The 27,331-nt window shown below is 36.7% G+C and overlaps 4 protein-coding genes across 6 annotated transcripts; 2 read left to right on the top strand and 2 right to left on the bottom strand.

Moving 5' to 3' along the window:
* Window positions 1-1,426: 1,426 nt before the first annotated feature.
* LOC111798128 (probable ADP,ATP carrier protein At5g56450) lies at window positions 1,427-4,332 on the bottom strand. Its single transcript, XM_023681106.1, has 2 exons — window positions 3,692-4,332; window positions 1,427-2,426 (listed from the first exon to the last, which is right to left on the bottom strand). Exons 1-2 carry the CDS (start codon window positions 4,037-4,039, stop codon window positions 1,797-1,799), a joined length of 978 nt encoding a protein of 325 aa, XP_023536874.1. The 5' UTR covers window positions 4,040-4,332; the 3' UTR covers window positions 1,427-1,796.
* A 3,246-nt stretch (window positions 4,333-7,578) lies between these two features.
* LOC111799189 (zinc transporter 4, chloroplastic-like) lies at window positions 7,579-9,649 on the top strand. The gene is made up of 4 exons (XM_023682624.1): window positions 7,579-7,823; window positions 7,898-7,955; window positions 8,183-8,889; window positions 8,957-9,649. The coding sequence occupies exons 1-4, from the start codon at window positions 7,809-7,811 to the stop codon at window positions 9,410-9,412; spliced, it is 1,236 nt and encodes a 411-aa protein (XP_023538392.1). The 5' UTR covers window positions 7,579-7,808; the 3' UTR covers window positions 9,413-9,649.
* A 6,620-nt stretch (window positions 9,650-16,269) lies between these two features.
* On the top strand, window positions 16,270-21,634 carry LOC111799293 (glycine dehydrogenase (decarboxylating), mitochondrial). The gene is made up of 15 exons (XM_023682785.1): window positions 16,270-17,517; window positions 17,617-17,862; window positions 17,948-18,025; window positions 18,276-18,376; window positions 18,462-18,657; window positions 18,773-18,898; window positions 19,592-19,777; window positions 19,857-19,970; window positions 20,062-20,214; window positions 20,293-20,481; window positions 20,580-20,657; window positions 20,740-20,865; window positions 20,948-21,046; window positions 21,136-21,253; window positions 21,342-21,634. Exons 1-15 carry the CDS (start codon window positions 16,270-16,272, stop codon window positions 21,434-21,436), a joined length of 3,153 nt encoding a protein of 1,050 aa, XP_023538553.1. The 3' UTR covers window positions 21,437-21,634.
* A 433-nt stretch (window positions 21,635-22,067) lies between these two features.
* On the bottom strand, window positions 22,068-26,693 carry LOC111799292 (calcineurin B-like protein 10). Of its 3 annotated transcripts, XR_002815801.1 has the most exons (10): window positions 26,266-26,693; window positions 26,000-26,171; window positions 25,775-25,857; window positions 24,601-24,678; window positions 23,739-23,847; window positions 23,610-23,662; window positions 23,416-23,496; window positions 23,220-23,332; window positions 22,959-23,092; window positions 22,068-22,379 (listed from the first exon to the last, which is right to left on the bottom strand). XR_002815801.1 is itself a non-coding variant. In XM_023682783.1 (9 exons), the coding sequence occupies exons 1-9, from the start codon at window positions 26,275-26,277 to the stop codon at window positions 23,038-23,040; spliced, it is 756 nt and encodes a 251-aa protein (XP_023538551.1). In that variant the 5' UTR covers window positions 26,278-26,693; the 3' UTR covers window positions 22,625-23,037. The 3 variants fall into 3 exon arrangements, 2 of the variants coding, with proteins under 2 accessions (XP_023538551.1, XP_023538552.1); XM_023682783.1 differs by lacking the exon at window positions 22,068-22,379 and having other exon boundaries at window positions 22,625-23,092; XM_023682784.1 differs by lacking the exon at window positions 22,068-22,379 and having other exon boundaries at window positions 22,625-23,092; window positions 24,619-24,678.
* Window positions 26,694-27,331: the final 638 nt, after the last annotated feature.

Below are 27,331 nucleotides of genomic sequence, written 5' to 3'. Positions count from 1 at the left end.
CGAAAACCCTAAACCCTAAACCGGAAACCATGCTTATATTTTCCTTGATTTTAGGGTCGAAACCCTACTCCAAGATTATTTCCAGTATTTTTATTGGATAGGTTGGTCGAGCTAGGATCATGACAAGTTTACAATTTTAGAGCCGAAACTCATGCCACTCATGACAGGTTCAAAGAAAACAAATGACAAACTTTCTAGTAGTCCGCACATAATACAATCATACAACATAAGGCATCATAGGCCAGTTTTATAGTTACTCGAACCTTTGACAATCGAGTTAAGTTTACGATTACGGGTTAGTTGGTAAACACCTAATCATCCCCATGTAACCGCTAAATCACATGCATGAACAATAATCAAAAGTCTCAAGGTCAACCATAAGGTACAATTGTGGACCCCAGCTGGTTAACCTAACCCGAGTTAGGTTTATGATTAAGGGTTAGTCAGCAAACCCCTAATCGTCTCCATATAACCATTAACTCACATGCATGACCAATAATCAGGAGTCTCAAGATCGACTAACTCAAAGGTACAATTGGAAATCCTTGACGCTTGTGACAGTTTCACTGAAGGAAAGCTAACTTGAAAATTCTTTAATTATCTCCATATAGTACAAATCATACATTATAAGATATCATAAGCCAGTTCTATAATTATCTGGACCATTGACAATTGAGTTAGGTTTATGATTAAGGGCTAGTTGGTGAATCCTTAATCGTTCCTATATAACCGCTAAAATCACATACATGTACAATAGAGATATAGTGTAGCGATCTAAATATGGATACCTAGTCATGACTTCAGTTTCGCTCAAATCGGAGCTCAACTCATGTCTTTCTTGAAAAACGTGCATCATAGCGTTTAACTTGCTCTTACATACAAAAAAATCAAACCATTTCCTTGCTCAAATCATGATAATATGGTTCCTATAACATGCTATTGATCATACTAATGACATGTTTTCAGTTCTATTCTAATTAGAGTTTAATAGATAATTTCTTGGAAAACATGAACCATAACGTTTAACATATTAAGACTCTTCTCACCACCATCGGCATCCATCCCACCGCCATCGAGTCATCTCCGACGGTTTTCATTCAGGTTAGTTGGGTTGATGACGGTGACTCGAGCAACCAGAATGACTTGGGATGGATTGTCGGGTTATCTTTGACATAAAAAAGTTGACTCAACTCACGTTAAAAAAATCTCAAAAATTAATTCAACGGCCTAACTTTTGGACTAGCCACGTTCTCACGTCATATGAACACAAGCCCTTATGACTTGGGTAGTTTGAATTAGCTCGTCCTTATAGTTTGGGTAGTTTGGATTAGCCACGTTCTCACGTCATATGAACACCCTAATCTTATCGATAATCATGAACCAAAGTAACAATAGAATATTTAATTTTGTTTTTTTAAATAAAAAATCAACAGTAAAAACTGCAACTTTACTGCTTTTTCTGTGTAAAGGAAGAAGAATAAAGAGCTCTCCCAGTGCTCTGCCTGATCTGTTCTAACATAATTGTTTTGTCAGTAAAGCATTATTCAAAGAACATACAAGAAAAAATCTCGGAGATGAAACAGGAAACCAAGTTGCTTTCCTTCTATATCAGAATCTCTTCTTGTATTACTGTTTTTCTCTTGTTGATCTTGTGTTATCCTCGTCCGTGTGATTGGCTCGAGACACAACGAGGCGAATGAATGGCTTAGGAACACTCTACACGACGATATCGAGCGTAAGCTCGTTCCCGAACTCACTCTACAAGAATTTTGCTAATTTCTAAAGACTATAAGCTACTACAACCCACCCCATTTCATGAATTTCTTCACCTCGTCGTACAAAACTAGGATCGCTGCAGAACCTGTACTCCTGAACATGTTCGACACAGCGCCTCGATAGAACGAGCTAACCCCCTCCAATCGATAGATCTTCTTCCAGCAGTCCAGAGTGCTGTTGTACATTGGCTTATCCAACCCGGATTGCATCATCATCCGCCTTCGAACTGTATCGAACGGATACGATAACAATCCAGCAGACGTTGTGACCACTTGAGCAACCCCCCAACGCTTCCATAGTGCCAACTCTGATTTGGACTGTTCGACCAAAATCTCTTTCATTGTGTCGAAACCGCCAAAATAAAGGCCTCGGTGCACGACCATTCCTTGTAGAGAGGCTGGAAGTCCCCTGTAAATCCCTTGAATCCCATCCTTTTTGTATATGGTACCAAGGAAATGGCAGATGCCTCGAAACTGTCGGACATCAGTTCTTCCGATATCGGCAGCGAGACGAGTGTGCGCAATATCTAAAGGGTATATCAAAACTAACGTCGAACAACCAGCAGCTGCCCCAGCAATAAAATTGGCTGATGAACCAGAAAGAAAATGACCATCTACAAATCCATTCCTTAACATTGCTTTATATAGATCCTGTGCAAGGAAACAACATTCAGAAACCATAAACCCACTTCAAGAATTCACCAGAAAAGCTGTTTGAAATACAGAACGTTCAGATACCAGCACGTGCAACAACATCGAACGAGTTCTTAAATGAAAACGAGTATAAATAACGCAGAATGCCTACCAGAAAAGCTTACAACACAAATATATAGTGCACGTGCAAGAGATGTCCGTTTTACAAACAGAACGCAAGAAAACCTCGAGCACAATCTTTATGATTTGCTCATTTTCGACACTGAGCGATTTCTTGCAACGCTTAGAGTTATCAAAGGAGGTTAGAACTAAAATCTTAAGATACATCTCAGTTAAATGGCAATGAATCAACTGATAGCTTGATGTAATATAATCATCAGCACGTTGATTTCCAATCTCCTATCTATTGAGGATGGTTGGGAGAGAAGTCCTACATCGACTAATTAAAGGGTTGATCATGGGTTTATAAGTAAGGAATACATCTCCATTGAAATAAAGTCCTTTGGGGAAACCAAAAGCAAAGCTACGAGAGCTTATCCTCAAAGTGGACAATATCATACCATTGTAGAAGTTCGTAGTTCCTAGCAGGGTATCAAAGTCATGCCCTTAACTTAGCCATGTCAATAGAATCCTCAAATGTCAAACAAAGAAGTTGTGAGCCTCGAAGGTAGTCAAGAGTGACTCAAGCGTCGAACGAAAGGTGTACAAGCTCCAGAGAAGGAGTCGAGCCTCAATTAAGGGGAGGTTGTTCAAGGACTCCATAGGCCTTAGGGGAGGTTCTATAGTGTACTTTGCTCGAGAGGAGTATCACATCGACTGGGTTAATCATGGGTTTATAAGTAAGGAATACATCTCTATTGGTATAAGGCCTTTTGGGTAAACCAAAAGCAAAGTCATGAGAGCTTATACTCAAAGCGGACAGCATCATACCATTGTGGAGGTTCGTGGTTCCGAACACTATCATCAACAGACATAACAACTAGACTTTGACAATGCATTAACATTTGTAGCTTCTGGCTGTTCTCAGAGCCTATCAGTTCTACAACTTCTAGTTTCTACTTATTCATCATATTCCAGTTCAGCCATGAAAACTAAAACATTAAATGCATCATAATTCTTAAAACTCTATCAAGAACAAGAACACAAGAAAAAGTAAACCAATCAATTCCCCTTCACATTCAGCATAGATTCAGGAAGAACAAGTTGTGTAAGTATGAACTAATATCAAACAAATCAGAAAACAAGAACAAATTTGGAGATACCTTGAGAGAAAAATTTAGGGCAACTGAAGGGTAATAACGAAGAACACTACTTCCATTGCCTCTCCACAAAGAAAGAATACCTTCTTCCCTAACGGTGCGAAGAATACAATCGAACATACCCTTGAATCTCCTTCGCCCAGCCCCAACAATGGCCAGATTGCTCTCTTGAGTCTGTAATAGAAGCTTGGTCCTCTCAATTGGGGCAACGATTGTGTGCACTACTCCGCCCATGACTGCCCCAGCCAACAAATCGCGATGGAAATTCGTCAGCCAATTGTACGCCGGCGGTGAAATCGGAAGCGATCTTGAATCCCTCGTTTCAAGATCATCGTCATCCTCTACACGCATTCCTCAAAACCCCTCTTCCTCGATCGATTACACGATGAACCAGAAATCAAAGATTTCCCAATTTATGGATTCTTCCAACAAGAGGAATGAAAGAAAAAAAATAAGAACAAATAATTTATTCTCAAATCATCTCGGATTTCAAACGAGGGTATTTGAAATGGGTGCCGAAGATTGAAATTGATGGAATGGTCAGAGAAACCGACGGCTCTGATTGGTTCTGGATTTTGATCCTTCTTATCTAATCTACGTAATTCCATCTCACGAACCCATTGATTTTGTTTTGGAAAATAAAGGATGAACTCATCAATTTCGATTAAATTTGAAGGCTTCATGTCGTAGCGTGTTTGTTTCATAAATGGATAACGAGGCTGAGTGGATTTCTTGGTTGACCTAATCACTAATGTACTTAGTTAAAAGAAATACGTATTATTATTGTCCAATCAAGTAAACTAACTCGTCACATAATAAAGAAGTAACAACGCAAAAATAATAATAATAATAAATAAATAATAAAAATTAAAAAAAAAAATGGTAATCGGATCCCTCCATAAATCTGCCAACAGATCAGTAATTCTTTTTCCTGTAAAAACAACCGCAGATTTACAGTGCGCTTAGGGTCGTCCCCCACTCCTATCCCGAGGCCCTTTGGGCATGCCTCCTACGCGGGGAGACCCGCACGTACAGGAACGCCTCGCAAGCCAGGCTGATAGAGATGAGGCCTGTAAGCCCACACCTGTATAGAGTAGATCGTTCAACACCTGCGACACATGCCATTACCAATCGCGCGTAACCCCTGGGCCAGCTGCTCCTGGGATTTCGGGTCGTTTTACTCTCTTTTAAACAGTATTCCTTCTTTCCTATAAAAACAAAACAAAAGGTTTAACATCAGATTTATCCCTATCAGAATTCTTTCTTCCCTATAAAAACAAAACAAAAGGTTAAAGCAGATTTAGTTTCAAGCCACGAGGAGATATTTGAAGAGGGGTATGTTACATCATCCTTTGTTTTATTAAATGATATTAATTTGGTTAAATTAGTGACACTAGCCTAAGCTAATAAGGTAAGTGGTCTTACTATTGACATGATTATATTTGATGTTGACACGTGTCCCGTGATTCTACACGTGTCATATATATTGATATGTGTGAATTGTTTATGGATCGATATGCTTATGATATGATATGTATATGTTACAATATGTGAATTGTACGATAACACTTACGATACAATGTGTTCAATGATATGTTTGAGATAGAATACGAGAAGGATGCACTAAACGTAATGTAATGATTGGAGTAAGATATGTTCATGAAACGTTAAGGTTAGGTTACGTATCGAAGTGCTATAGATATGAGAGATTGATTAAAGAGATATGGTCACGATCGATTGATAAAAGAATATGGTTAGGTTATGAGTAGAAAGGGATAGTATTATGATAGATTGATAGAAGGATAGCATTAGGATACATTCCTGTAACAATATGACTAAAGTATGTTCATGTAATATATGACTGTGATAGGTATAAGAACGTTAAGACTATGATAAGTTAGGGAATGATATGACCACGAAATGTTTACGTTATGATATGACATGTGAATGACGGATATATATATATATATGTTGTGATATGATATGAAACATGTTATGGTACGAGATATGTGATAAATTGACATGTTTATGATATGATATGTATATGATGAAAATTGTTATGTCTTGAAGCATACAATGTTATGATATGATATATTTATGTAATTTGAATGATATGATATGATTGACATGCAAAACGACGAACTAGCATGAAATACAACCCCGACGTATGCATGAAAGATATGATAAATGATATGATAAACGATGTGTGAAATGGTATGAAAAACGATATGACATGTACGGAACGCTAGCTAGCGGTTGTATTAAATGATAACGAAAATAGAAAAATGTTGGGACCTCATGCATTGGGGGATACCCCTTATCCTTCACAATAGCAGAGACGCATACATTACTAGGCAGGAAAACGATCATTATGATTATCACAATGCTACGATGACCAAGCAGCAGAACGATCCTTATGTTTATAATAAAAAGTTTTATTAACACTTTTCAACTATTAAAAAAAAAAATTAAAAATACTCTTACCCTTTATAGTATCTCCAAGTTTTTTTTTAATTTTTTTTTATTCCTAAAAAATTTAATGACATTAAACTCTACCAACTTCCGAATTTATTTATGCTTAATTAACTCTTTAATTTTTAATAATAATTTTAATTATTTTATTTAACGTATATTAATTATAAAAAGATATTTCAATTCATGCAAAGACAAATCATATTAATTTTGGGTGGATTACAATTTAGAATTATTGTATTTCATTAATTCATTTCAAGATTTTATTACTGTATTTTTATTCATTCCTTTCAAGATTTTTTTATTAACTTTTAAGTTACATTTATCTAGCCGCTAATTATAGTCATAAAGTATACCTAATGTCTAATTATGGACATAAAGTATGAATGTTACAACTCTGAAATGACTAAAGAGTTTCATTTTGAGGTTATATAAAGTCTGACCAGACAAGATGTGACGTTGCATTGAGACCTTGGCCCCGAGCAGAGGCCAGGTCGAGCCGAATGACTTAACCTAGTGTAGAGGCAAGTCGGATGTGTCGCAAACGATTGAACATACACGCGCAGGCAGCGTGTGTGGTTGAACAAGCTTGGATTCCGCACAAGCGATGTTCGATTGGCAAAGACAAACCTCGCCTAAGGTCCGACGAAGCTACAAAGTCGAGGTGAAAATGGGGCTTAATTCCCCTTAAGACTGGTCGTGAGCGTGTCAAGATCACGACGCCGCACAATAAAAAATGGAGGACGGTGACAGTTGTGTTAACTTTGTAAAAAAAGACTTGTAAAATGTATAAAATAAGCACTCTTTTTATAGCCGATGGCTAACTTTATTTGCAATTTTACTTAGTTTAGGTTGCAGAATCATTTAGCCGATGGCTAACTTTATTTGCAATTTTACTTAGTTTAGGTTGCAGAATCATTTAGACATAGTCAACCTCAAACAAGTGTAGTATGAGTGATATTTTTTTAATTTAAATTAATAGTAATAAAGATTTTATTTTAATAAAAAGATTATATAAAACAAATTCAAATTAAAAAATNAGCTTTTATATTTAAAAATAAATATTTTGAAAGTCTTTAGGTCTCCAATCAAATAAAATAAAAATAAAATAAAATAAAATAAAATCATTTTAAAAGTATGTGGTCAAGGATAATAAATAATAATAATAATAATAATAATAATAATAATAATAATAATAATAATAATAATAATAATAACTTGTGACCGACAATAGGCTAAAATTAGAAGGTCCAAAAATAATAATTTAAAAATTTGTGAGGGAAGAGAGAGAAATGAATTAAAAATAAATAAATTTATTTAAAAAAGAAAAAGAGAGAGATGAAGGGCAAAAAAGGAATGAAATAAAAATACAAAAGGAGGGCGTTAAGAGTGTCGACACTATCGGCCTCATTGTTAAGCAAGAAGTCATAACTGTAGGCTCATACCTCTGCGTCTGCCCTCCATTTCATTCCATTATGTCGACACTCTTCTCTCTTCCCTTCTCCCCCATCTCCCACCTTCTTTCTCTCTTCTCCTCCTTCTCCGATCGCTCGCTGCCGCTTCTCTCTTATAAACTCTTCAAACAATCCTCCTTCCATCCTCATTCCATTTCCGGCGCCTTCTCTTTTCACCATCTTAATCTATTCTCATGCTGTTCTTCGAGGTTCCAATCCCTCCCCATTCTTCCCTCTTTGGTTTCTCTGATTTCTCCTCGTTTATATGTTTTCTGTTCTTCAGGATTTGTGGCAGATGCTCTGGTTTGAAGGTTTCCAAGATCAAACTCGACTTCTCTCTGGTAATTTCTCCATTCTCGTTTGTTTTCGCCTTGATTCGTCTATTCCGCTTTCGATTGAACTGAGTCTGTTTCAGAAATCTGTGGATTCCTAATTTCTTGGAGTTTCTGTATTCTTGTTATTCATGGATTAATTTATTGATTCTTCGTTTCTAGGTTTTAGTTAGATTAGGTTTGTGTATTTGATTTCTAATCTGAGGAATTTTCGTTCTCCATTTGTAATCAAACAGAGTCCATTGTACGGACTGTATCCGAATCAATGGGCAATTCATCCTGTAGTGTATCTGAGTTAGAACTCTGTAGAGATGATTCGGCAGCGCTTAATTTCAAATTAATCGCCATTGCCTCGATTCTCACATCGGGAGTTTTGGGAATTGCCATTCCGTTATTCGGCAGACATCGCCGGTTTCTCAAAACGGATGGCAATCTCTTTGTAGCGACTAAGGCGTTTGCTGCCGGCGTGATTCTTGCGACGGCGTTTGTTCATATGCTTCCCGATGGATCGAAAGCTCTCTCCGATCCGTGCTTGCCGGAATTTCCCTGGTCGAAATTCCCCTTCTCTGGATTCTTCGCGATGATGGCGTCGCTTTTGACGCTCCTCGTCGATTTCGTTGGAACTCAGTATTACGAGAGGAAACAGGGGCAGATTCGATTGAAAGAAGAAACGAATCGGGTCGGGTCGGGTTTGGATTCCGGGTTGGAGGCTGGGATTCTCCCGGCCGCCGATTCGAACGTGAAAGTGTTCGGCGAAGAGGATGGCGGCGGGATGCACATCGTCGGAATGCATGCACACGCCGCGCAACACCGTCACAGTCATCCGCAGGGGAAGGATGCATGTGACGGGCACGTGACACTCCATGATCATGGCCATGGTCATTCTCATGGGCTCGACGGCGACGATGACGAAAGCGGTGTACGACATGTCGTTGTTTCCCAGGTAATCCATTTATCTTCTCGATTAATGAAAATTCCCGAATATTGACGTCATTATTCTATGGGGACAGATTTTGGAGCTTGGAATAGTGTCGCATTCAGTGATAATTGGGCTCTCTCTGGGAGTGTCCCACAGCCCATGCACCATAAGACCCTTAATTGCAGCTCTCTCGTTCCATCAATTCTTTGAAGGCTTTGCTCTTGGTGGCTGCATCTCTCAGGCTCAGTTCAACACCCTCTCAACCTCTCTCATGGCTGTGTTTTTCGCTGCCACCACGCCCATTGGGATTGCCATCGGCGCGGCGATCTCCTCCACCTACAACCCGAACAGCTCCGGAGCGTTGGTTGCCGAAGGCATTTTGGACTCTCTATCAGCTGGGATTCTGGTGTATATGGCTTTGGTTGATTTGATTGCTGCTGACTTTCTTAGCAAGAGAATGAGCTGCAATTTTCGACTCCAAATTGTTTCGTATTGTACGCTCTTTCTCGGTGCGGGATTGATGTCGTTGCTCGCGCTATGGGCTTGATCATAAATTCTATTCGTTTTTTCGGGAGGAAATTGTTGTTTTTTCAACGTTGTTAGGAGGAAGAATGGAAAGAGATAGATGATGTTAGGGAATTAATGGTTTTTGGAAGGGTATGTACACTCGAAATCCCTTTTGGAATTCGACAAAAATGCATCAACTGACATAATGTCTTAACTAGTTGAGTTATGCTACGTGATATTGTAAGTTAATAATAAATTTGGTTTTCAAACTTTTAAACTTGTGGCACTTGCTTGCACGTCGTCTAGACATGGATAATAATGTTTAGACCACATGGGTAAGTTGACCACGTGGGTAGCATGCACGTCGTCTAGAAATGCTGGACACCATGGAAGGGAAGGCCCTAGGCGAAATGCGAACATAAATATCGAAAAGGTATGTGTCCATGCTAACATAGCATAATATGGAAGTATCTCAATGCACACGACATACATAAATACATGAGGTTCTCATGATTTAAAATCATAGTATATAATAAGAATTGTTTCGTTATTCCTTTTGTTCATGTCATAGTACAAATATGAGTCATGTATGCCTAGTACTCATCAGGACTTTCATCTTGCATCATCATAGTATAGTATAATCTATAACGTCACATGACATAACATTACATACCTAGCATTTTGTATCACAACCTAGCATTTCGTACCATACATATCATGACATAATAGAACATCACATACATACATAACATGGCATCACAGGTCATCACATAACATACATAAGCATAACATAACATTATGACGCATGAAAGGCCCACGGTCATGGGTCGCCATACATCATACAATTATTCCAACCATCAAACATTAAAGTCACTTACCGTGGCCTTGATCGGAGCCTCTAACTATTTTATAGCTGTTCCAAGACTGTCCTTCAATCGTTCAATTTAAACCTATACATGTCCATATCACTCCCTAAGGACAAATTATTAAACTTAGTTTAACCAAACATATTGATTATTCCGAATTTTTTAGCTCAACAATAATTAATTTGAGTAAACATCAGCCTTACCAACCTCAAATGCCCTCAATAATGTCAAAAACATGTCCAAGAGAATCGAAAACGTAAAATTACCTTGTTAATCGAATATCTCAAGACAAAAATATTTGTTTGAAATTCGAATCACTCCACAAACAAGATTGATCAAGTTAAGCTCGAATAATTCTAACCATATAACCTAAACTACATAGAATTGCAAAGAAATTTAGACACCCAAATTTTATAACCATCTAAAAATAAATGAAGTTTGATTATTTTTTACCGTGACATGAATTGCAACATCTTATAAACATTTGAACAACATTTTCTTCGCCACATCTTTGAATTTTATATTACATGATTGAGATATCTTTGTTCATATCATGGAGTTAGGAATATAAGGTTCACATGACGAAATTTACTTATTCTTATATAAAGAATACCGATTTCAGGAGTTAAACAATGAGGTCTTATCCTTTCAAAATGATTTAATTTATAATTTGATCATAAACAAATTGTTCATTAGAAAATCAATTGTATTNGACGATTAGTAGGGGTAGAACGACTCTCGATGCCTACTAGCAGCTGGGTTGAGATAGGTACGACGGTTAGTAGGAGTAGAACGACTCTCGATACCTACTAGTGGTAGGGCTAAGATAGGCATGACGATTAGTAGGGGTAGAATGACTCTCGACGCCTACAAGCAGTAGGGTTAGGACAGGCACACGACGATTAGTAGGGGTAGGCCCCTCTAACGTCCCGATCCGTAAGGATGATTAAAACTAGTAACATTAAGGTTAGGGAATTGGAGAGGAGAGGGTCACATGTGGGGTGACCATTCACCTAACTTATTAAAAATGTGGGGGAAAAGTGGAGCTGTTGCCTTTTGATGAATGCCTCATTGCCTTGCCTGCTCTGAATTGGTTGATTTGATTGATCTATATATTATATATTTTTTTTTATTTTTTTTATATATTTAATACTTTTTTAATTTGTCCATAAATTAGTTAAAGCCGTTCAAATATTTTAATATACATATAATGTGAATTAAAAAAGACATATAATGTTATTAATATTAAGCACGTGCGTAATATAAATAAATATTAACATAATTGCACATTTTTATTTAAGTACAAAATAAATTGTTAATTTATCTTTTAACATGTGCATGCATGTGATGTCATTATTTTCGAGTTAATTATTTTTCTTAGATTAATTTAATTGTTCGGGTTGTAAATTTTTTTATGAATTAACGTTGTAATAAAGATGGTTTGACATTCCAAACTATTTAGTACGGTGTTCGTGGGTTGAGTTTAGATCAGGATGTTTGTTCGAGTTGTAAAATTTTTCAACCTATAAAATATTAAATTTAACCCAAAGTAATTTTAATTTTTTTTTATTAGGTTCATCACATTGTTAAATTCAAATTATTGTTTTTAATTTTAGTTCGTAAATAGTTAAACAGAGAATAAATAATTAATAAAATAATTATGAATTTAAATAAAAATAATATATAATTGTATCACAGGAGAAGTATATATTTTAAAATTAACAATAAATTTGGGTTGATCAGATTTTTCGGATCATCAAATTTTTTAACACCTCTATTATTTAGATGATTATTAATCGAGACCAAATTTAAAGCTTATTAGTGGTAAGAATAGCCTATGTGACGATTGTTGGTTGACTATGACAAGAAGTCAACTAATGATAAGACAGTTCGAAAATTATGATTTAAAAATCAATTATTTAAATTAGATTTATCATTGGATGAACTGTGTTGAGACTTAAACGATTAGTATATATTGAATTCGAGAATTCAAACCAACCCAACCCAACCCAACCCGACAATACTTTACGTTAATCCAAACCAAAATGGCACATTTCCTATTATTAAGGATTATTATATTTTAGTTTCTTTTATATTATTTTATTAATTTATTTAGTTTTTATAATTAAACCTTATTTTATTTAATTTCTTTTATATTATTTTATTAATTTGTTTACAACAACAAATATCTTTTCCTTTTTTATTTCATAAGCTTATCTTTTTAAATTAAAAAAAAAATATCTCAACATTTCATAATATATTTAAACACGTTATTTATATATTTTACATACTATTTTTAAATATATTATTTATAATGTGAATAAAATTATTCTATATGTTATATTATTTATAATATAAATAAACTAACAAACAACTCTCGACTGAATAATTTTAAAATATATTATTTTTACTTTATCGATTTTTAAATAAATTTTCTAAAATTGAAAAACGACTATGAAGATTTTTTTTTCAGAATTCTTTTTGTTAGATGATGAAAGTCTCACGTCTACTAATTTAGGGAATGATCAAATAATACTCTTTTCTTCGGTACGAGGCCTCCACCTATTAAATTAATAAAAATACTTCTAAACTTTTAAAAGTTTTAATTTAAAAAATACTTAAATTTTAAAAAATTTCATTTATACCAATTTTTTTATATAAAAAATGCATCTTTAAACTTTTTAAAAGAACTACAAAAATATATTTAATTAAAACTTAAATACTTACTTTTCAAAATAATATTAAAATATTTATAGTTAATCTAAAAGTGTAACTCATTCATAAAAAAAAATATTGATTTTTTTCTTTTTATAAAGGTGAAAGGTGCCGGTGCTACTCTTAAATTTTGTGGATAGTTTTTAAATATAGTACAGACAGTATATATATATATATATATATTTAAATTGAAAGGTATCAATTTTTGAAACATTATTAAAAGTTAAAAAAAAAAATTAAAACAAAGTACTCACCATTTTCATCTCGGAGTATTATTGAAACTTTTGAAAATTTATAAATATTTTTTAGACAAATTGACAGTACATTATTATTAAGCTTTTGGTAGTACATCAAACACGTAGCTTATTAGACCTATTACGATATGAATGGAAATGCATGCTCTAAAAGATAGGGTCGAGCCTAATACATCAGTCCACAGTCACTTCTCGAGATATATCTCTCCAAAAAAATCGCTAGGGTTATTCATATATATATATGTCTTTTAAGAAAGATAAGGATTTGCAAATAATGGCTAAAAAAGAATATTCCATCACATATTTGGATTCACACTATATTCTTTTTTTAAAAAAAATTCCCACCAATTAAAAAAGCACAAGTTGGAAGATAAAAAGTCCCCATTCCCTCTTGCATCAATCCCACACCATTCAATTTTATTATTTTCTTCCTTTAATTAATAAACCTTCATTTTTCATGTTATGATGATAATGAAATTAAATAGTGGAATTTTGTCCACAACAATTATTATTATTATTATTATTTTTGAAGAAAAAAAATAATATTACACGACTACCGAAAAAATATATCCCACATTTGTCAAAATAAAGCGACGTTCAATGTTACGTCATATAAATAAAATTAAGACATTTTGAATATCGTTTAAGTTTTTGGCGACTGCCTACCTATAGATATATACCGGTTTTATGATAACTACCTGTTATATAATTAGACAAGGTAGGTTAATTAGTTATGTGCTCATACATTAAATTAGATTATTAGATTATGTAACATATTTTTCTGTTAATATCAAAAAAAAATATATTTTTTTTTTAGTACAGGAAATATTAATTACGATTGAGCACCTAATAACTCGAAAATTTTGATCAACTCAACTTAAGCTGTATAGGTTGGGTTGGGTTCGGATTCAAATAAATAAATATTTTATAAATTGAATTGGTTCATGGTTTTTTTAGATTGGATTAAACTGAACTCATCCAAATTTACGGGTAATTTTATAATTATTTTATTTTCTCACCCTTCAAATTTTAAATTTTAATTAAATATTTAAAAATAAATAAATAGACGTTACTTATATAATTTTTTTAGAATTAATAACTAATTTAGGTAATTCAATAATCAGTATAAATGATTCTTAAAAAATTAATTTAAATAATTTAATTAAATATATTCCAATAATAAAAGTAAGGGCAAAAATAAATCTTACTTTTGTGAGTATACAAAAAGCATTGAAATAATATATTCTCAATTATTTAAACCTAAACTATTATATTTATTATTTATTATTTATTCTTGCTTTTATTTAAGTCAATGTTTTAAATTTAAAAAATTGGATAAATTCTGGAAATAGAATAATGCTTCATTTTTTAAAAAAAGATTAATAAATATTTATTGATTCGCGCAAATAAATTAAAGGTGGAAAAAAAATATATTAGGAATATTTAAATAATTATAAATAAGCTTTTGAAAATGGTTCCCATATATATCACAAACAAAAAGCATCCCAATCACCTCCCTCTTGCATTTTCACATAAGTTTTTGTTTGTATTTAAATTGAGGTTGGATTTGAAGATGAGCCAATTGAGAAGGAGAATTTGCCAACAAAATCAAAAACCCGAGTCGAGATTCAATCTAGATTCTGTTTTATGTTCTCAATTTGGTCGGGGTGTCTAGTTTATCTAATGAGTTTAAATTTTAGTTTTACGGTGTTATAATCTGTTTTTTAATTAAAATATATATGATATGAACCAATACATCTGTCAAGGTGGGAAAAAATACAGTAAAAATGTATTTGTGGGTTATTTTCTTTTTCATAGTAAATTAGACTTTTAACTTTCATGGCCATTATTGAGATATCACTCTGAAAAAGCTAGAATTATAATCTTGTGTTAAAACCTATGAGCTGAGGGAGAGTCTCAAGTAGACAGTTTCTATGGAGTGTAGGGCCTCCGAAAGGTAACTGAGGTGTGTAAAGGTTTCTTCGGGTTAGATTAATTCTAACCTTATGTCAAGACCTACAAGGCAAACGAGAGTCTCAAGTAGACAGTTTCTATGGGGTGTAGACATCCAAAAGGTAATTGAGGTGTGCAAAGGTTTCCTCTAACTAGATTAATTATAACCTTATGTCAAGACCTATCGACCAAGGGGGAGTGTAGACAGTTTTCTATGGGGTGCAGGCCTCCGAAAGGTAACTGAGGTGTGCAAAGGTTTCCTCGGGCTAGATTAATTCTAACCTTATGTCAAGACCTACAAACCAAATGAGAGTCTCAGGTAGACAGTTTCTATGGGGTGTAGACCTCCAAAAGGTAACTGAGGTGTGCAAAGGTTTCCTTTGACGATTAATTCTAACCTTATATCAAGATCTACAGACCAAGGGAGAGTCTCGGGTAGATAGTTTCTATGGGTTGTAGGCCTCCCAAAAGGTAACGGAGGCATGCAAGGGTTTCCTCAAGCCAAACGGAAGTCTAATCCTACTCGAGAAACCATTTTGGGGTTTTTTTTTTTTTTAATATTTTAGATCTAAAAATCCGGTTTTTATAATTTTACACGAAGAAGATTTAAATTCTTAATTTAAAGAAGTAATTTTTTTTTTATTTTTTTGAAAATTGTTACCATTTTTATCTTCTCCAATCTTAAAATCTGGGAAGGAAACTGGAGATCCATTAAAACATGATCCCTTCGGCAATTCATTCTGTTCCATTCATTCCTCAACCCGATCCTGTTCTTGCTTTGGTTGGCTGTGATTTCCTCTCATCAAAATATTCCTTTTTTTTTTTCTTTAAAATTCCAATTAATTCAAAAAAAAAAAAAGAAATTTAAAATCAATAAAGAAAGCTCCCCCTTGCCGCAAAAGGACACCAATTTTGTATTAATACCTGCTTTTCTTGCTCATGGAAAAGAGTGAACTCCCCCCTATATTATCCTCCACCCTTTTCTCCCCTCATTTCCATGGTGTAATCCAGACGCCATAGCCACACAAATCTAAGCTTTTCATCAAAACCCCACACCCCATTTCGATTCTCAACAAACCCCATTTGGGTTTCCTTTCCCTTCAATCGATATGGAACGCGCGCGGCGGTTGGCGAACAAGGCGGCGCTGAGGCGCCTCGTTGCAGCCTCGAAGCATCACCGACAAATCGATCCCCCATTGTTCAATTCCTCCCCTGTTTCCTTCACAGCGTCGAGATTCATCTCTTCAATGTCTTCCAATTCGTTCGTTTCTAAACCGGTAAGATCGGATTCGTTTCTCAATCGAAATGGATTCGGAATCGGTTCTCAGATTCAATTCCGGTCCGTTTCCGTTGAGGCTTTGAAGCCGAGCGATACGTTCCCTCGCCGCCATAACTCTGCTACCCCTGAAGAACAAACCAAAATGGCTGAGGTATGTGGATTTGATAGCCTCGATTCGCTTGTTGATGCCACTGTCCCTAAATCGATTAGGCTTCAATCGATGAAATTCAATAAATTCGATGAAGGGTTAACAGAGAGCCAAATGATTGAACATATGCAGAATTTGGCTGCTAAGAACAAGATTTTCAAATCTTATATTGGGATGGGGTATTATAATACTCATGTTCCTCCTGTTATTTTGAGAAATATTATGGAGAATCCTGCTTGGTATACTCAATACACTCCATATCAGGCTGAGATTTCTCAGGGTCGTCTTGAATCTTTGCTTAATTATCAAACATTAATCACAGATCTTACTGGTCTCCCTATGTCCAATGCCTCATTGCTTGATGAAGGAACTGCAGCTGCTGAGGCTATGGCAATGTGTAATAATATTCTGAAAGGGAAGAAGAAAACGTTTATCATTTCAAATAATTGTCACCCGCAAACGATTGATATTTGTATTACTCGAGCAGCGGGTTTCGATCTGAACGTAGTGACTGCAGATCTTAAGGATATCGATTATAAATCGGGGGATGTTTGTGGTGTTCTTGTTCAATATCCTGGTACTGAAGGGGAGGTGTTGGACTATGGGGAGTTTATTAAGAATGCTCATGCTAATGGGGTTAAGGTTGTGATGGCTACTGATCTTTTGGCATTGACGATGTTGAAGCCCCCCGGTGAATTGGGGGCGGATATTGTCGTTGGATCTGCTCAACGGTTCGGTGTTCCGATGGGGTATGGTGGTCCTCATGCTGCCTTTTTGGCTACCTCTCAAGAGTATAAGAGGATGATGCCAGGACGAATCATTGGTGTTAGCGTTGATTCGTCGGGTAAACCTGCGTTGCGTATGGCGATGCAGACGAGGGAGCAGCATATCAGGAGGGACAAGGCTACCAGCAACATTTGTACTGCTCAGGTATATAGATTATATAGTTCATATGATCATTTTGTGAAACGTCGATTAGTAAATATGTATTGAGTTGGCTCTGCTTCGAATGTGTTCTCGTTTATATAGGCGTTGCTCGCGAACATGGCTGCCATGTACGCTGTGTACCATGGACCAGCGGGCCTCAAGGCCATTGCAACGCGAGTTCATGGCCTTGCTGGTGCTTTTGCTGTTGGACTGAAGAAACTAGGCGTAGCCGAAGTTCAAGGTCTTCCCTTCTTTGACACCGTAAAGGTTAAGGTTGCTAATGCTGATGCAATTGCTGATGCTGCTTACAAGAAGGGTATTAATCTTCGAATCGTCGACAAGAACACGGTAAGCAAAGTTCCATATTGTGCATCGATTACTTGATGGAAATATTTCATGTCGTGTGATTAACAATCGATGGATTGCTTTCCAGATCACCGTTGCTTTCGATGAAACGACGACCTTAAAGGATGTTGATGATCTTTTTTCGGTTTTTTCGGGTGGAAAGCCAGTAAGTATTTGAATTGTATCTAGAGTTGTATTTTTGTAACAATCCAAGCCCACCGCTAGCAAATATCGTCCGCTTTGACCCGTTATGTATCGCTGTCAGCCTCACGGTTTTAAAACACGTCCACTAGGGAGAGGTTTTCACACCTTTATAAGAAATGTTCCGTTCCCCTCTCCAACCAACGTGGGATTCTCACGAGTTTTCTTTCTATTGTTCTCATTTTCATGTCTGGCAATATCTTGTTCTTGTATAGGTTCCATTTACTGCAGAATCTCTTGCTCCCGAGGTCGAGAATGCAATTCCTGCAGGTCTAGTGAGGGAGAGCTCATACCTTACCCATCCGATCTTTAACACGTACGCATCGTTCACAATCGTCGGAATATAAACTCATGTAGGAAATCGTATAAAGATTTGACTAATATGTTATGTTCTGCATCAGGTACCATACTGAACATGAACTGCTGAGGTACCTCCAGAAGTTGCAGTCGAAGGACCTTTCGCTTTGCCACAGTATGATTCCGTTGGGGTCTTGTACGATGAAGCTGAATGCAACAACGGAGATGATGCCCGTAACATGGCCCGGTTTCACCAACCTTCACCCTTTTGCTCCTACTGAGCAGACTCAGGGGTATCAGGTAAATACGTGTTATCTGATTGATTGCCTGAAAGGGGGGCAAAAGAAGCATCGTGTTTGCTTAAAACAGATTGAGTTGACATGGGATTAACGTGTTGTTGTTTTCGAATTTGCAGGAGATGTTCAGTGATTTGGGAGACCTGTTATGTGCGATAACAGGGTTTGATTCATTCTCGTTGCAACCAAATGCTGGTGCGGCTGGAGAGTATGCTGGCCTCATGGTTATTCGTGCTTACCACATGGTACGTAACATCGAAACTAATCTCGACTTGATTGAAATTTTTAAAACCATAGAGTCAAATTTTTAATTGAACAAATCAATTGTTGTAGTCTATGGGTTCAAGGTGAGTCTCGTCAACAGGCTCAAAGGCCAAAGGTCGATCTAAGTTCAATTCAAGCTCGACCTAGATTTGATTGGCTCGACCTAATTCAATTCATTTATTCATTGAATTTGATTAAAAATCATTATAGTGAAGATCGAGTTGACCCATGAGTCAATTCATTTGGATTATATTAGGTTGACTTGGTCAAGTTCTAATAGTGTCTTAGGACTATTAGGGTCGGAATAAGCTTGAGCCTTCACTTTAAGGATCAAACTAGTTTGAGTCAACCCAATCATGAGAGCGAGTTCGAGGACTATTTAAAATTGTTTTTTTTAATTATGTTATTTTGAAATTCTAAGAATGAAATAGACACGAATTTCAAACTAATCAAAAGTTTATTTTACGCTAAAATAGAATAAATTTTATCATAGATATTGTTTATAAAGGTAATTATATGATTAATTAATTAATTAAAATTTTAAATTTGCAGTAATGACATTATTAAAATTAAAATCAAGAGTTCTTCTACTTCTTACATTAAGATAAAAGATCATGGAAAAAAGAACTAAGATTTGCCTTAGAGAAAAAGTGAGCTAACTCAAAATTTTGCAGGCAAGAGGAGACCACCACCGCAACGTGTGCATCATTCCGCTCTCGGCACACGGGACGAATCCTGCAAGTGCAGCCATGTGTGGAATGAAGATAGTTTCAGTCGGAACCGATTCGAAGGGAAACATCAACATTCCGGAGCTGAAGAAGGCTGCAGAAGCCAACAAGGAGAATCTCTCAGCTCTCATGGTAAGAGATTCTATGATTCATTCATGGAGAGAATTAGATTTGAGCTAAAACTCAGACTGTTTGGTTGAAATGGTGATAGGTCACATACCCTTCTACTCATGGAGTGTATGAAGAAGGCATTGATGAGATTTGTAAGATCATTCATGACAATGGTGGTCAAGTCTACATGGATGGAGCCAACATGAACGCCCAGGTACGTGTCATGGCATCTTCCGATCTTATCACTTCTGATATCGATTCATATTCAGAGTGTATTGACAGTAGATTCTGGGTGTGTTCTTCAGGTAGGTTTAACAAGCCCGGGTTGGATCGGAGCTGATGTTTGCCATCTCAATCTCCACAAAACCTTCTGCATTCCACATGGAGGAGGTGGCCCTGGCATGGGCCCTATTGGTGTCAAGAAGCACCTTGCACCATTTTTGCCTTCACATCCTGTGGTAAAACATCTCAGTTCAATTTGATTGCTATACAAGAGACACTTTCAATAGATTTTAATTTGGCGTTGAATTCTGAAGGTACCTACTGGAGGCATACCTGCTCCTGACAATGCTCAGCCTCTTGGTACAATAGCTGCTGCACCATGGGGGTCTGCTCTCATTCTCCCTATATCTTACACTTACATAGCCATGATGGGATCCCAGGGGCTAACCGACGCATCGAAGATCGCCATTCTGAATGCAAATTACATGGCTAAACGTTTAGAGGTTCCTGATTCTTATGTTTCTTCCTTTCACGCCTTCAATAATCCTTGTAAATTGTTTAAGAATAGATGTCTGATCCGATTCTGTGCTCTGCTCTGCAGGAACATTACCCTGTTCTCTTCCGTGGTGTCAACGGAACGGTTGCCCATGAATTCATCATCGACTTGAGAGGCTTCAAGGTAGTTTTTTTTTTTTCTTTCAAAGTTTTACTAGAGTTTCTATCCTGCAAGTTGGGTCATTTTTGTTGTGCAATTGGCGCAGCAAACTGCTGGAATAGAGCCTGAAGATGTTGCTAAACGTCTAATGGACTATGGTTTCCATGCACCCACCATGTCATGGCCTGTCCCTGGCACGCTCATGATCGAACCCACAGAAAGTGAAAGCAAGGTACCTTTCCTAACGCCGACTCCGACACCGACACCTTTTTCCTTTTCACTCCCTGCTAAGTAAATACAAACGCGTTTTGCAGGCGGAGTTGGATAGATTCTGTGATGCCCTTATTTCGATCAGAGAAGAAATTGCTCAGATTGAGAAAGGAAAAGCTGATATCAACAACAATGTCCTAAAGGTGAGGTTCTCTTCACCAGAATTCAATAACGTAACCAATTTTCATCTAATAAGACCCTTAACAAGGATTTTCACTGCGTATTGATGCAGGGTGCTCCTCATCCGCCATCTCTGCTAATGGGAGATGCATGGACAAAGCCATACTCGAGGGAATATGCAGCTTTTCCTGCTTCCTGGCTCAGGGGTTCCAAGTTCTGGCCAACCACAGGTACATACAAGTTACTTGGTTCTTACTTCTCTGCTTAGTTTATGTCGATGTGGTTTCTGTTACTGAATGGAATTCGCGGTGGTTTCAGGACGTGTCGACAATGTGTATGGTGATCGCAACCTGATCTGTACTCTACAGCCAGCGAACCAGGTTGTCGAGGAAGCAGCAGCAGCCACTGCTTAGTTTCCTACACAGTTCTTCCTGCAAGATTCTCAATTATATTACAACTTTTCTCTGTTTCTCCTCTCTAGTTTCACTGTACATACATTACCAATATTGGTATTTGTCATTTTCACTTTCCTGAAACGTTGAAAGTTAGTTGCTGCAGTACAACATTTGTTGCTGATTGCAACTTCAACATTGTAGTAATTGTTGCTTACCTCCCTGTTCTCTTTTTCGTTTCTGTTCTATTCTACCACTCAAGCTCACCGTTGGTAGATATTGTTCTCTTTGGGTTTTTCCTTCCGAGCTTTCCTTTGAGGTTTTAAAACGCATCTACTAGTGAAAGGTTTTCACACCCTTATAAGCAATGCTTCGTTCCTCTCCTCAACCGACGTGAGATCTCACAATCCATCCCCTTTTGGGGACCAACATTCTCGTTGGCACACTGCCCGATATTTGCTTTGATACCATTTGTTGTAATGGCCTAAGTCCACCGCTAGCTGTTATCTTCTCTGGGCTTTCCCTTCCAAGCTTTCCCTCAAGGTTTTCCCTCAAAGTTTTAAAGCCCAAGCTTTCCCTCAAGATTTTAAAATCTTCTCTCTTTCCTTTCCAAGCTTTCCCTCTAGGTTTTAAAATGTGACCTCTAGTGAGGTTTTCACACCTTTAACATTAATTTTGTCACCAACTCCTATATGCACAAACAATGAATCAAACTCGTATCTTGTATCTTTGAAAACCAAGCTTCTTCAATAATTCAGAGGCCAGAAAGTCAACCGGTGGCGACCCGAGATGGTTCGTTTGCCTCAACTCATCCCATCGCATCAAAGACACCAAAACACCAGCCGTTCATAAACAACCAGTAAATTTATCCTACTCATGACATCAACAGATCATCTACCAGAAGGAAAACTTACCTTTCAGGAATGGACTTTCTCTGACTATTACCTTCAGCATCGTCCACATTCTGAAAAACCAAACATTATTTTTCATTGTAAAATTAGTCATTGACGCACAAAGAGCAAAAATGTCATACCTAACTAGCATCGAATTCATTAAACAAATGGCTTTCCAAGCAACATTTTTATTTCGCACGAAGTAGCCCCTATTGGCGAAGCAATTTGTTGGTTTGATTTTGCGAACGACGACTAATTCTCTTGCTTACCAAGAAACGGGATTCCATCAATCTAATCTGGAACCTCATTCTCGAACTGAAAAAACAAATCGTCTCGATTTTTATTAATTTTGTTCGCTCACTCACCATTTATTTTGTGCTCAATTTGTACACGTATGAAGAGGACCAAAACTTCGTTACAACTAGAAAAGCATACAAAAAGATGTCGATGTCGATATCGATATCGGTATCGGTATCAAAGTCAAGAAATACATTCATGTGTAGATTCTAACACATCTCTTAGGCTATGAACAAGCTAGCTAGAATAACAATGGTAGAGCGCTGGCAAGAAATGATACACAAAACCTGGAAAATGATACTACTGTACAATGCACAGATGGAATAACCAGAGTGTTTTGGCCTGAGTGATACCTTCGCATCGATGCTTCCTCAGTTCTAATGAAGTAAGATCCAGTGATTTCAGTTCAATGCAAAAGTGGCTGTGAAATTTTTAATCTTCAACCTCAGTGTTGAAAACAAAACTGGAAAATATCGTCGTTACATCTCTGAAAGATTAAACACCATTAAAAACTAAATATAGTTCGTGTTCCTGTAAATAACCACTTGTTTGAAATGATTTTTCAAGTATTTTTAGGCACTTGAAAAATCATTCCGTCGTGAGAATTTACTTACTTCAAATAAGGAAGGGTCATGTTCTTCAAAAGAGATGGATGTTTGCTTACAAAAGCCTTCCACTCTTCCTTGCTGATTCTTCCATCCTTATCAGCATCAGCATCAGCAAATGTCTGCAGGTACTACAAGTCATTATAGAAACTTCAAAGAGTTCTGAGAAAGAAAGAAAAAAAATGGCAATAAGTTCGACCGAGACCTGGTCGATAATTGCTTCGAGAAGTTCATCGGATAACCTCGTGTCAGATTCCATTAAGATTGCTATAAGCATTTGCTTAACCTGAATCCAGCAAAACTCCTAGTTAGCCAGAAGCCCAAATGACACCAACAAAACAACCATCTTCTACCCCTGAAGCTCGGCTTACACATCAGTTTGACCCAATTAATACTCACTTCTTCACGTTCAATGAACCCCGTTTGCCTCAAATCATAGAGTTTAAACGCAACTACAAGAAATCATGGACAAAAATCAATATATATACAAGATGATAGAGCCAAACAAACGTTCTAATCTACACTTACAGTCAATCTTCTCCTCAGTAGGTGCATGGGGATGGAAAATGCTAAGAGCATGGACAAATTCATCAAATTCAATCACTCCATTTTTTCTTTCATCAAAAAGATCAAAAACCTAGGCATAAAGTAGTTAAGTGTCAAGTAAAAGAAAAAGAGCAATAAAATGACATGGTCAATAAAATTTGTCAACGAAAAATCCTTCTTGATTCTGACCAGAAAACTTTTTTTTTTCTTCTCATTTGGTGGATGGAAGAGACTTTTAATGGTGTAAAAACATTTAGGACCTCGCATCCAATGTACAGTAATTTTGTACAATCATTGTATTCTACAGAGAGAGAAATACAGAGTATGAACATAATCACAAAGAAATGGAATGATTTCGTTGAACAGAGTATGAACATATAAGCTCGTTGTAACAGTCCAAGCCCACCGTTATCAGATATTGTTCTCTTTAGGCTTTCTCTCAAAGGTTTTAAAATGCGTCTATTAGGGAGAAGTTTCCACACTCTTATAAGAAATACTTCCCCTCTCCGACTTATGTGGGATCTCACCGTAACTCCATGTCTCAATATCAAGATTTCATTCTAACTTAATATATGACTAAATGTTACTTTTATGTGATTCCTTTCTACTCCCCCAAGTTAACCTTTCTACCAGCAATAAATCACATATAAGGATTAGTTGAACATATAAATTCCATCACAAAATTTTTATTCATGGAAGTATAAAGATTGAGAAACCTTAATGGAAACAGTGACAAACATTAAGAAAAACATAAAAGGTCATGATGACAGTGACTTGGATTGTGTGTCTTGTGCCCATTCTATGATGTAAATAATCTTAATGAAGAAAAAGGGCTTTAACACACTTGATTTATTGCATTTACCCGATCCAGAAACAGGTTCTCGCCATATGGACTTCTGAGAAGTGCCAGCTGAAGCTCCTCCTACAGTATGAAACCAGCATGTTATAAGAATCCAAGATGGTCTTGCTAATGGGCGTTCCCGCTCCAGTGAAATGGATTATTTATCTCATATCAGAACCCACATGGGATAGAAACAAAATACGAACATTTGAACATGTCATTTACTGTTGTACTATATTCACTTTATATTTAAAGCTTTACAGTATTCTCCACTGCACTTTTATAATATGCTTCAGAACTTTATGCGGGCTAATGGAAATTTCATGTACTACACTAACATGGGTAGTGCTTCCATTATTGTTACGATGGCATCTTTCAAAAAAGAATGATGTGAGGTACCAATTAGCTTCAAAAGCATTATTCATAAAGTAAATTCATAGTGTGAATGGAGTGAATATGTGCTATATGCTAAAGAATGCTGCGGTATATTCATGGAAAGAAATGTTCTCCTCCCTTAAGTTTTTAAAAGGAGAGGTTTTCACACCCTTATAAAGAATGTTTCGTTCTCCTCCCAACCGATGTGGGATCTCACAATCCACCCCTCTTTGGGGTCCAGTGTCCTCGCTGGCACTCGTTCCCTTCTCCATCCAATCAATGTGGGACCCTCCAATCCACCCCCTTTTGGAGCCCAACGTCCTTGTTGGCACACCGCTTCGTGTCCACCCCCTTCAAGCTCAGCCTCTTTCGTTTTCCTCCCCAACCGATGTGGGATCTCACAATCCACCCCCTCTGGAGCCGAATGTCCTCGCTAGCACTCGTTCCCTTCTCCAATCAATGTGGGACTCTCCAATCCACCCTCCTTCGGGGCCCAACGTCCTTGCTGGTACACCGCTTTGTGTCCATTCCTTTCCGGGCTGAGCCTCCTTGCTGGCACATCTTCCGATATCTAGCTCTGATACCATTTGTAACAACCCAAGCTCATCGCTAGCAAATATTGTCCACTTTGAGCTTTCTGTGAAGAAATTTGAAATGCTAGGGAAAGGTTTCCACACCCTTATAAAGAATGTTTCGTTCTCCTCCCCAACCGATGTAGAATCTGATAGTGAATCAATCAAATGAATCCGTAGAATATATGAGAAAAATCAGAAGTAGAAGCCAGAAATCCAATAGCCACTACCTTGTGAATCGATCCATCATCAATAATCGAACTACTCAACTTCTTGAAAAGCTCATACAGCGCTTCCACTTCATTGGTAGAAACTGTACAACACCCACATCAAAGCTAAAATTTAAACCTCACTTCGTAGTATGAACAAGAAATCAAATCACTCCACTAGTCTAGCCTCCTAAATTGAAAAGGATTTGTTAAAAAAACGCCCTAAAGAAAGAGAGAAATCCTTACATCTAGTTTCACTAGCAAGCCGAGAAAGTTCACTAAGGCAGCGGCGACCTTTCTCACTCTCATGGCGACAATCAAAGCACCTGCTCATCGTCAAAATCAAGGCCTCTACAACCGCAATGATTGGTATAAATGCCGCACAGATCCGTTCGCTCACCGTGAAGAAACTTGAGCTCTGTTCAATAACAAAACCAGAAACCGAACTTCATCTTAAATTAATGGTAGTTTCAAATATGTATATGAAAGAGCTGGAAGCGTCGAGCATTTACCGATAAACTCATGGCTGTCGATACTCAAATCTCCAGAAAAATTTACGAACGCCTACACCCCATCGTCTCCTTCCTCCATGTTTGCCTTCATAAAACAGAAATCGCAGCGAAATCTTCCCCAGTTTACGTGTCGCATACGAAGAAGCGAAAGGGATGGAAGATGAATTAGATGAATCACCGGATCTGGACAGATTCTTCCATTTCTGTCAACTTTCAACCCTTTCCCGCTTTGACGACGTGCATATATAGAGTTCTCGATTCACCATCTATGAATTCGATGATATGACATTAAAACAACAATAAATCACTTCGATTAATTTCATTCAAAGCAACTAGAGGTAACGGTTGAGTCACCAATCCAATCCAAAATTTGAGAAAATTTGAGATTGATTGGAAACTCAAATCAACTCTAATACTCTATTTTTGTTGGGTTGGAGTAAATTAATACTCTATTTTAGTTGTTATTCAACGCCTTTAGTTCATAACCTATTAGAAGTAAAAGTCTCTTTGTTGGGATTCTCACCGACAAAAAAAAAAAAAATTTGTAATCGATTTGATAATCGAGTGATATTACTTTTTCGGCTCGAATCCAGGAATCCCTTATATATGATATAAAGGTGGTGTGGGATCATCCAACACCTCTCCTTAATTGAGACTTGAAGTCCTTTGTTCGATATTTGAGGATTTACCAATCTATTGACATGACTAAGTTTAAGGCATGACTCTGACACCATGTTAGATCAACACGACTCTCCATGATTGTATGATATTGTCCACTTTGACACTTTGAGCATAAACTCTCATGGCTCTGCTTTGGGTTTACCAAAAGACCTCGTAACAATGAATAAAGTATTATTTGATTATAAACTCATGATCATTCCCTAAATTAGCTGACGGGGACTTTCATTATCCAACAAAAACTAACTAGATGCCTGAAGTTTTTCATAGTCATAAATTGTAAACGGTAGAAAAAAATTTATATTTAATTTTAATGATTATTATAAGATTTCAAGAATATTTGGACCAAGTTAATGCGACATGCATCAATAAGATTTTTTATAATAAT

Source organism: Cucurbita pepo, chromosome LG07 (genome assembly GCF_002806865.2).
Source record: "Cucurbita pepo subsp. pepo cultivar mu-cu-16 chromosome LG07, ASM280686v2, whole genome shotgun sequence".
Lineage (NCBI taxonomy): Eukaryota > Viridiplantae > Streptophyta > Magnoliopsida > Cucurbitales > Cucurbitaceae > Cucurbita > Cucurbita pepo.
Note: the sequence above shows the minus strand (reverse complement) of the source record. Positions and strands in the feature narration are given on the sequence as shown.

Bases quoted from the DNA above. Each gene is read 5' to 3' on its own strand.
- LOC111798128 (XM_023681106.1), bottom strand. From the start codon at position 4,039: ATGCGTGTAGAGGATGACGATGATCTTGAAACGAGGGATTCAAGATCG. The intron at 2,427-3,691 runs GTATCTCCAAAT...TTCCTTGCACAG, and splicing joins CCCTAAATTTTTCTCTCAAG to GATCTATATAAAGCAATGTT.
- LOC111799189 (XM_023682624.1), top strand. The intron at 7,956-8,182 runs GTAATTTCTCCA...GTAATCAAACAG, and splicing joins TCAAACTCGACTTCTCTCTG to AGTCCATTGTACGGACTGTA. The intron at 8,890-8,956 runs GTAATCCATTTA...CTATGGGGACAG, and splicing joins GACATGTCGTTGTTTCCCAG to ATTTTGGAGCTTGGAATAGT.
- LOC111799293 (XM_023682785.1), top strand. From the start codon at position 16,270: ATGGAACGCGCGCGGCGGTTGGCGAACAAGGCGGCGCTGAGGCGCCTC. The intron at 20,482-20,579 runs GTTCCTGATTCT...TCTGCTCTGCAG, and splicing joins ACATGGCTAAACGTTTAGAG to GAACATTACCCTGTTCTCTT. The intron at 21,047-21,135 runs GTGAGGTTCTCT...GTATTGATGCAG, and splicing joins TCAACAACAATGTCCTAAAG to GGTGCTCCTCATCCGCCATC.
- LOC111799292 (XM_023682783.1), bottom strand. The intron at 25,858-25,999 runs GTAAGGATTTCT...GGTGTTGTACAG, and splicing joins GCTTGCTAGTGAAACTAGAT to TTTCTACCAATGAAGTGGAA. The intron at 24,679-25,774 runs GTAGTGGCTATT...TTCATACTGTAG, and splicing joins ATGATGGATCGATTCACAAG to GAGGAGCTTCAGCTGGCACT.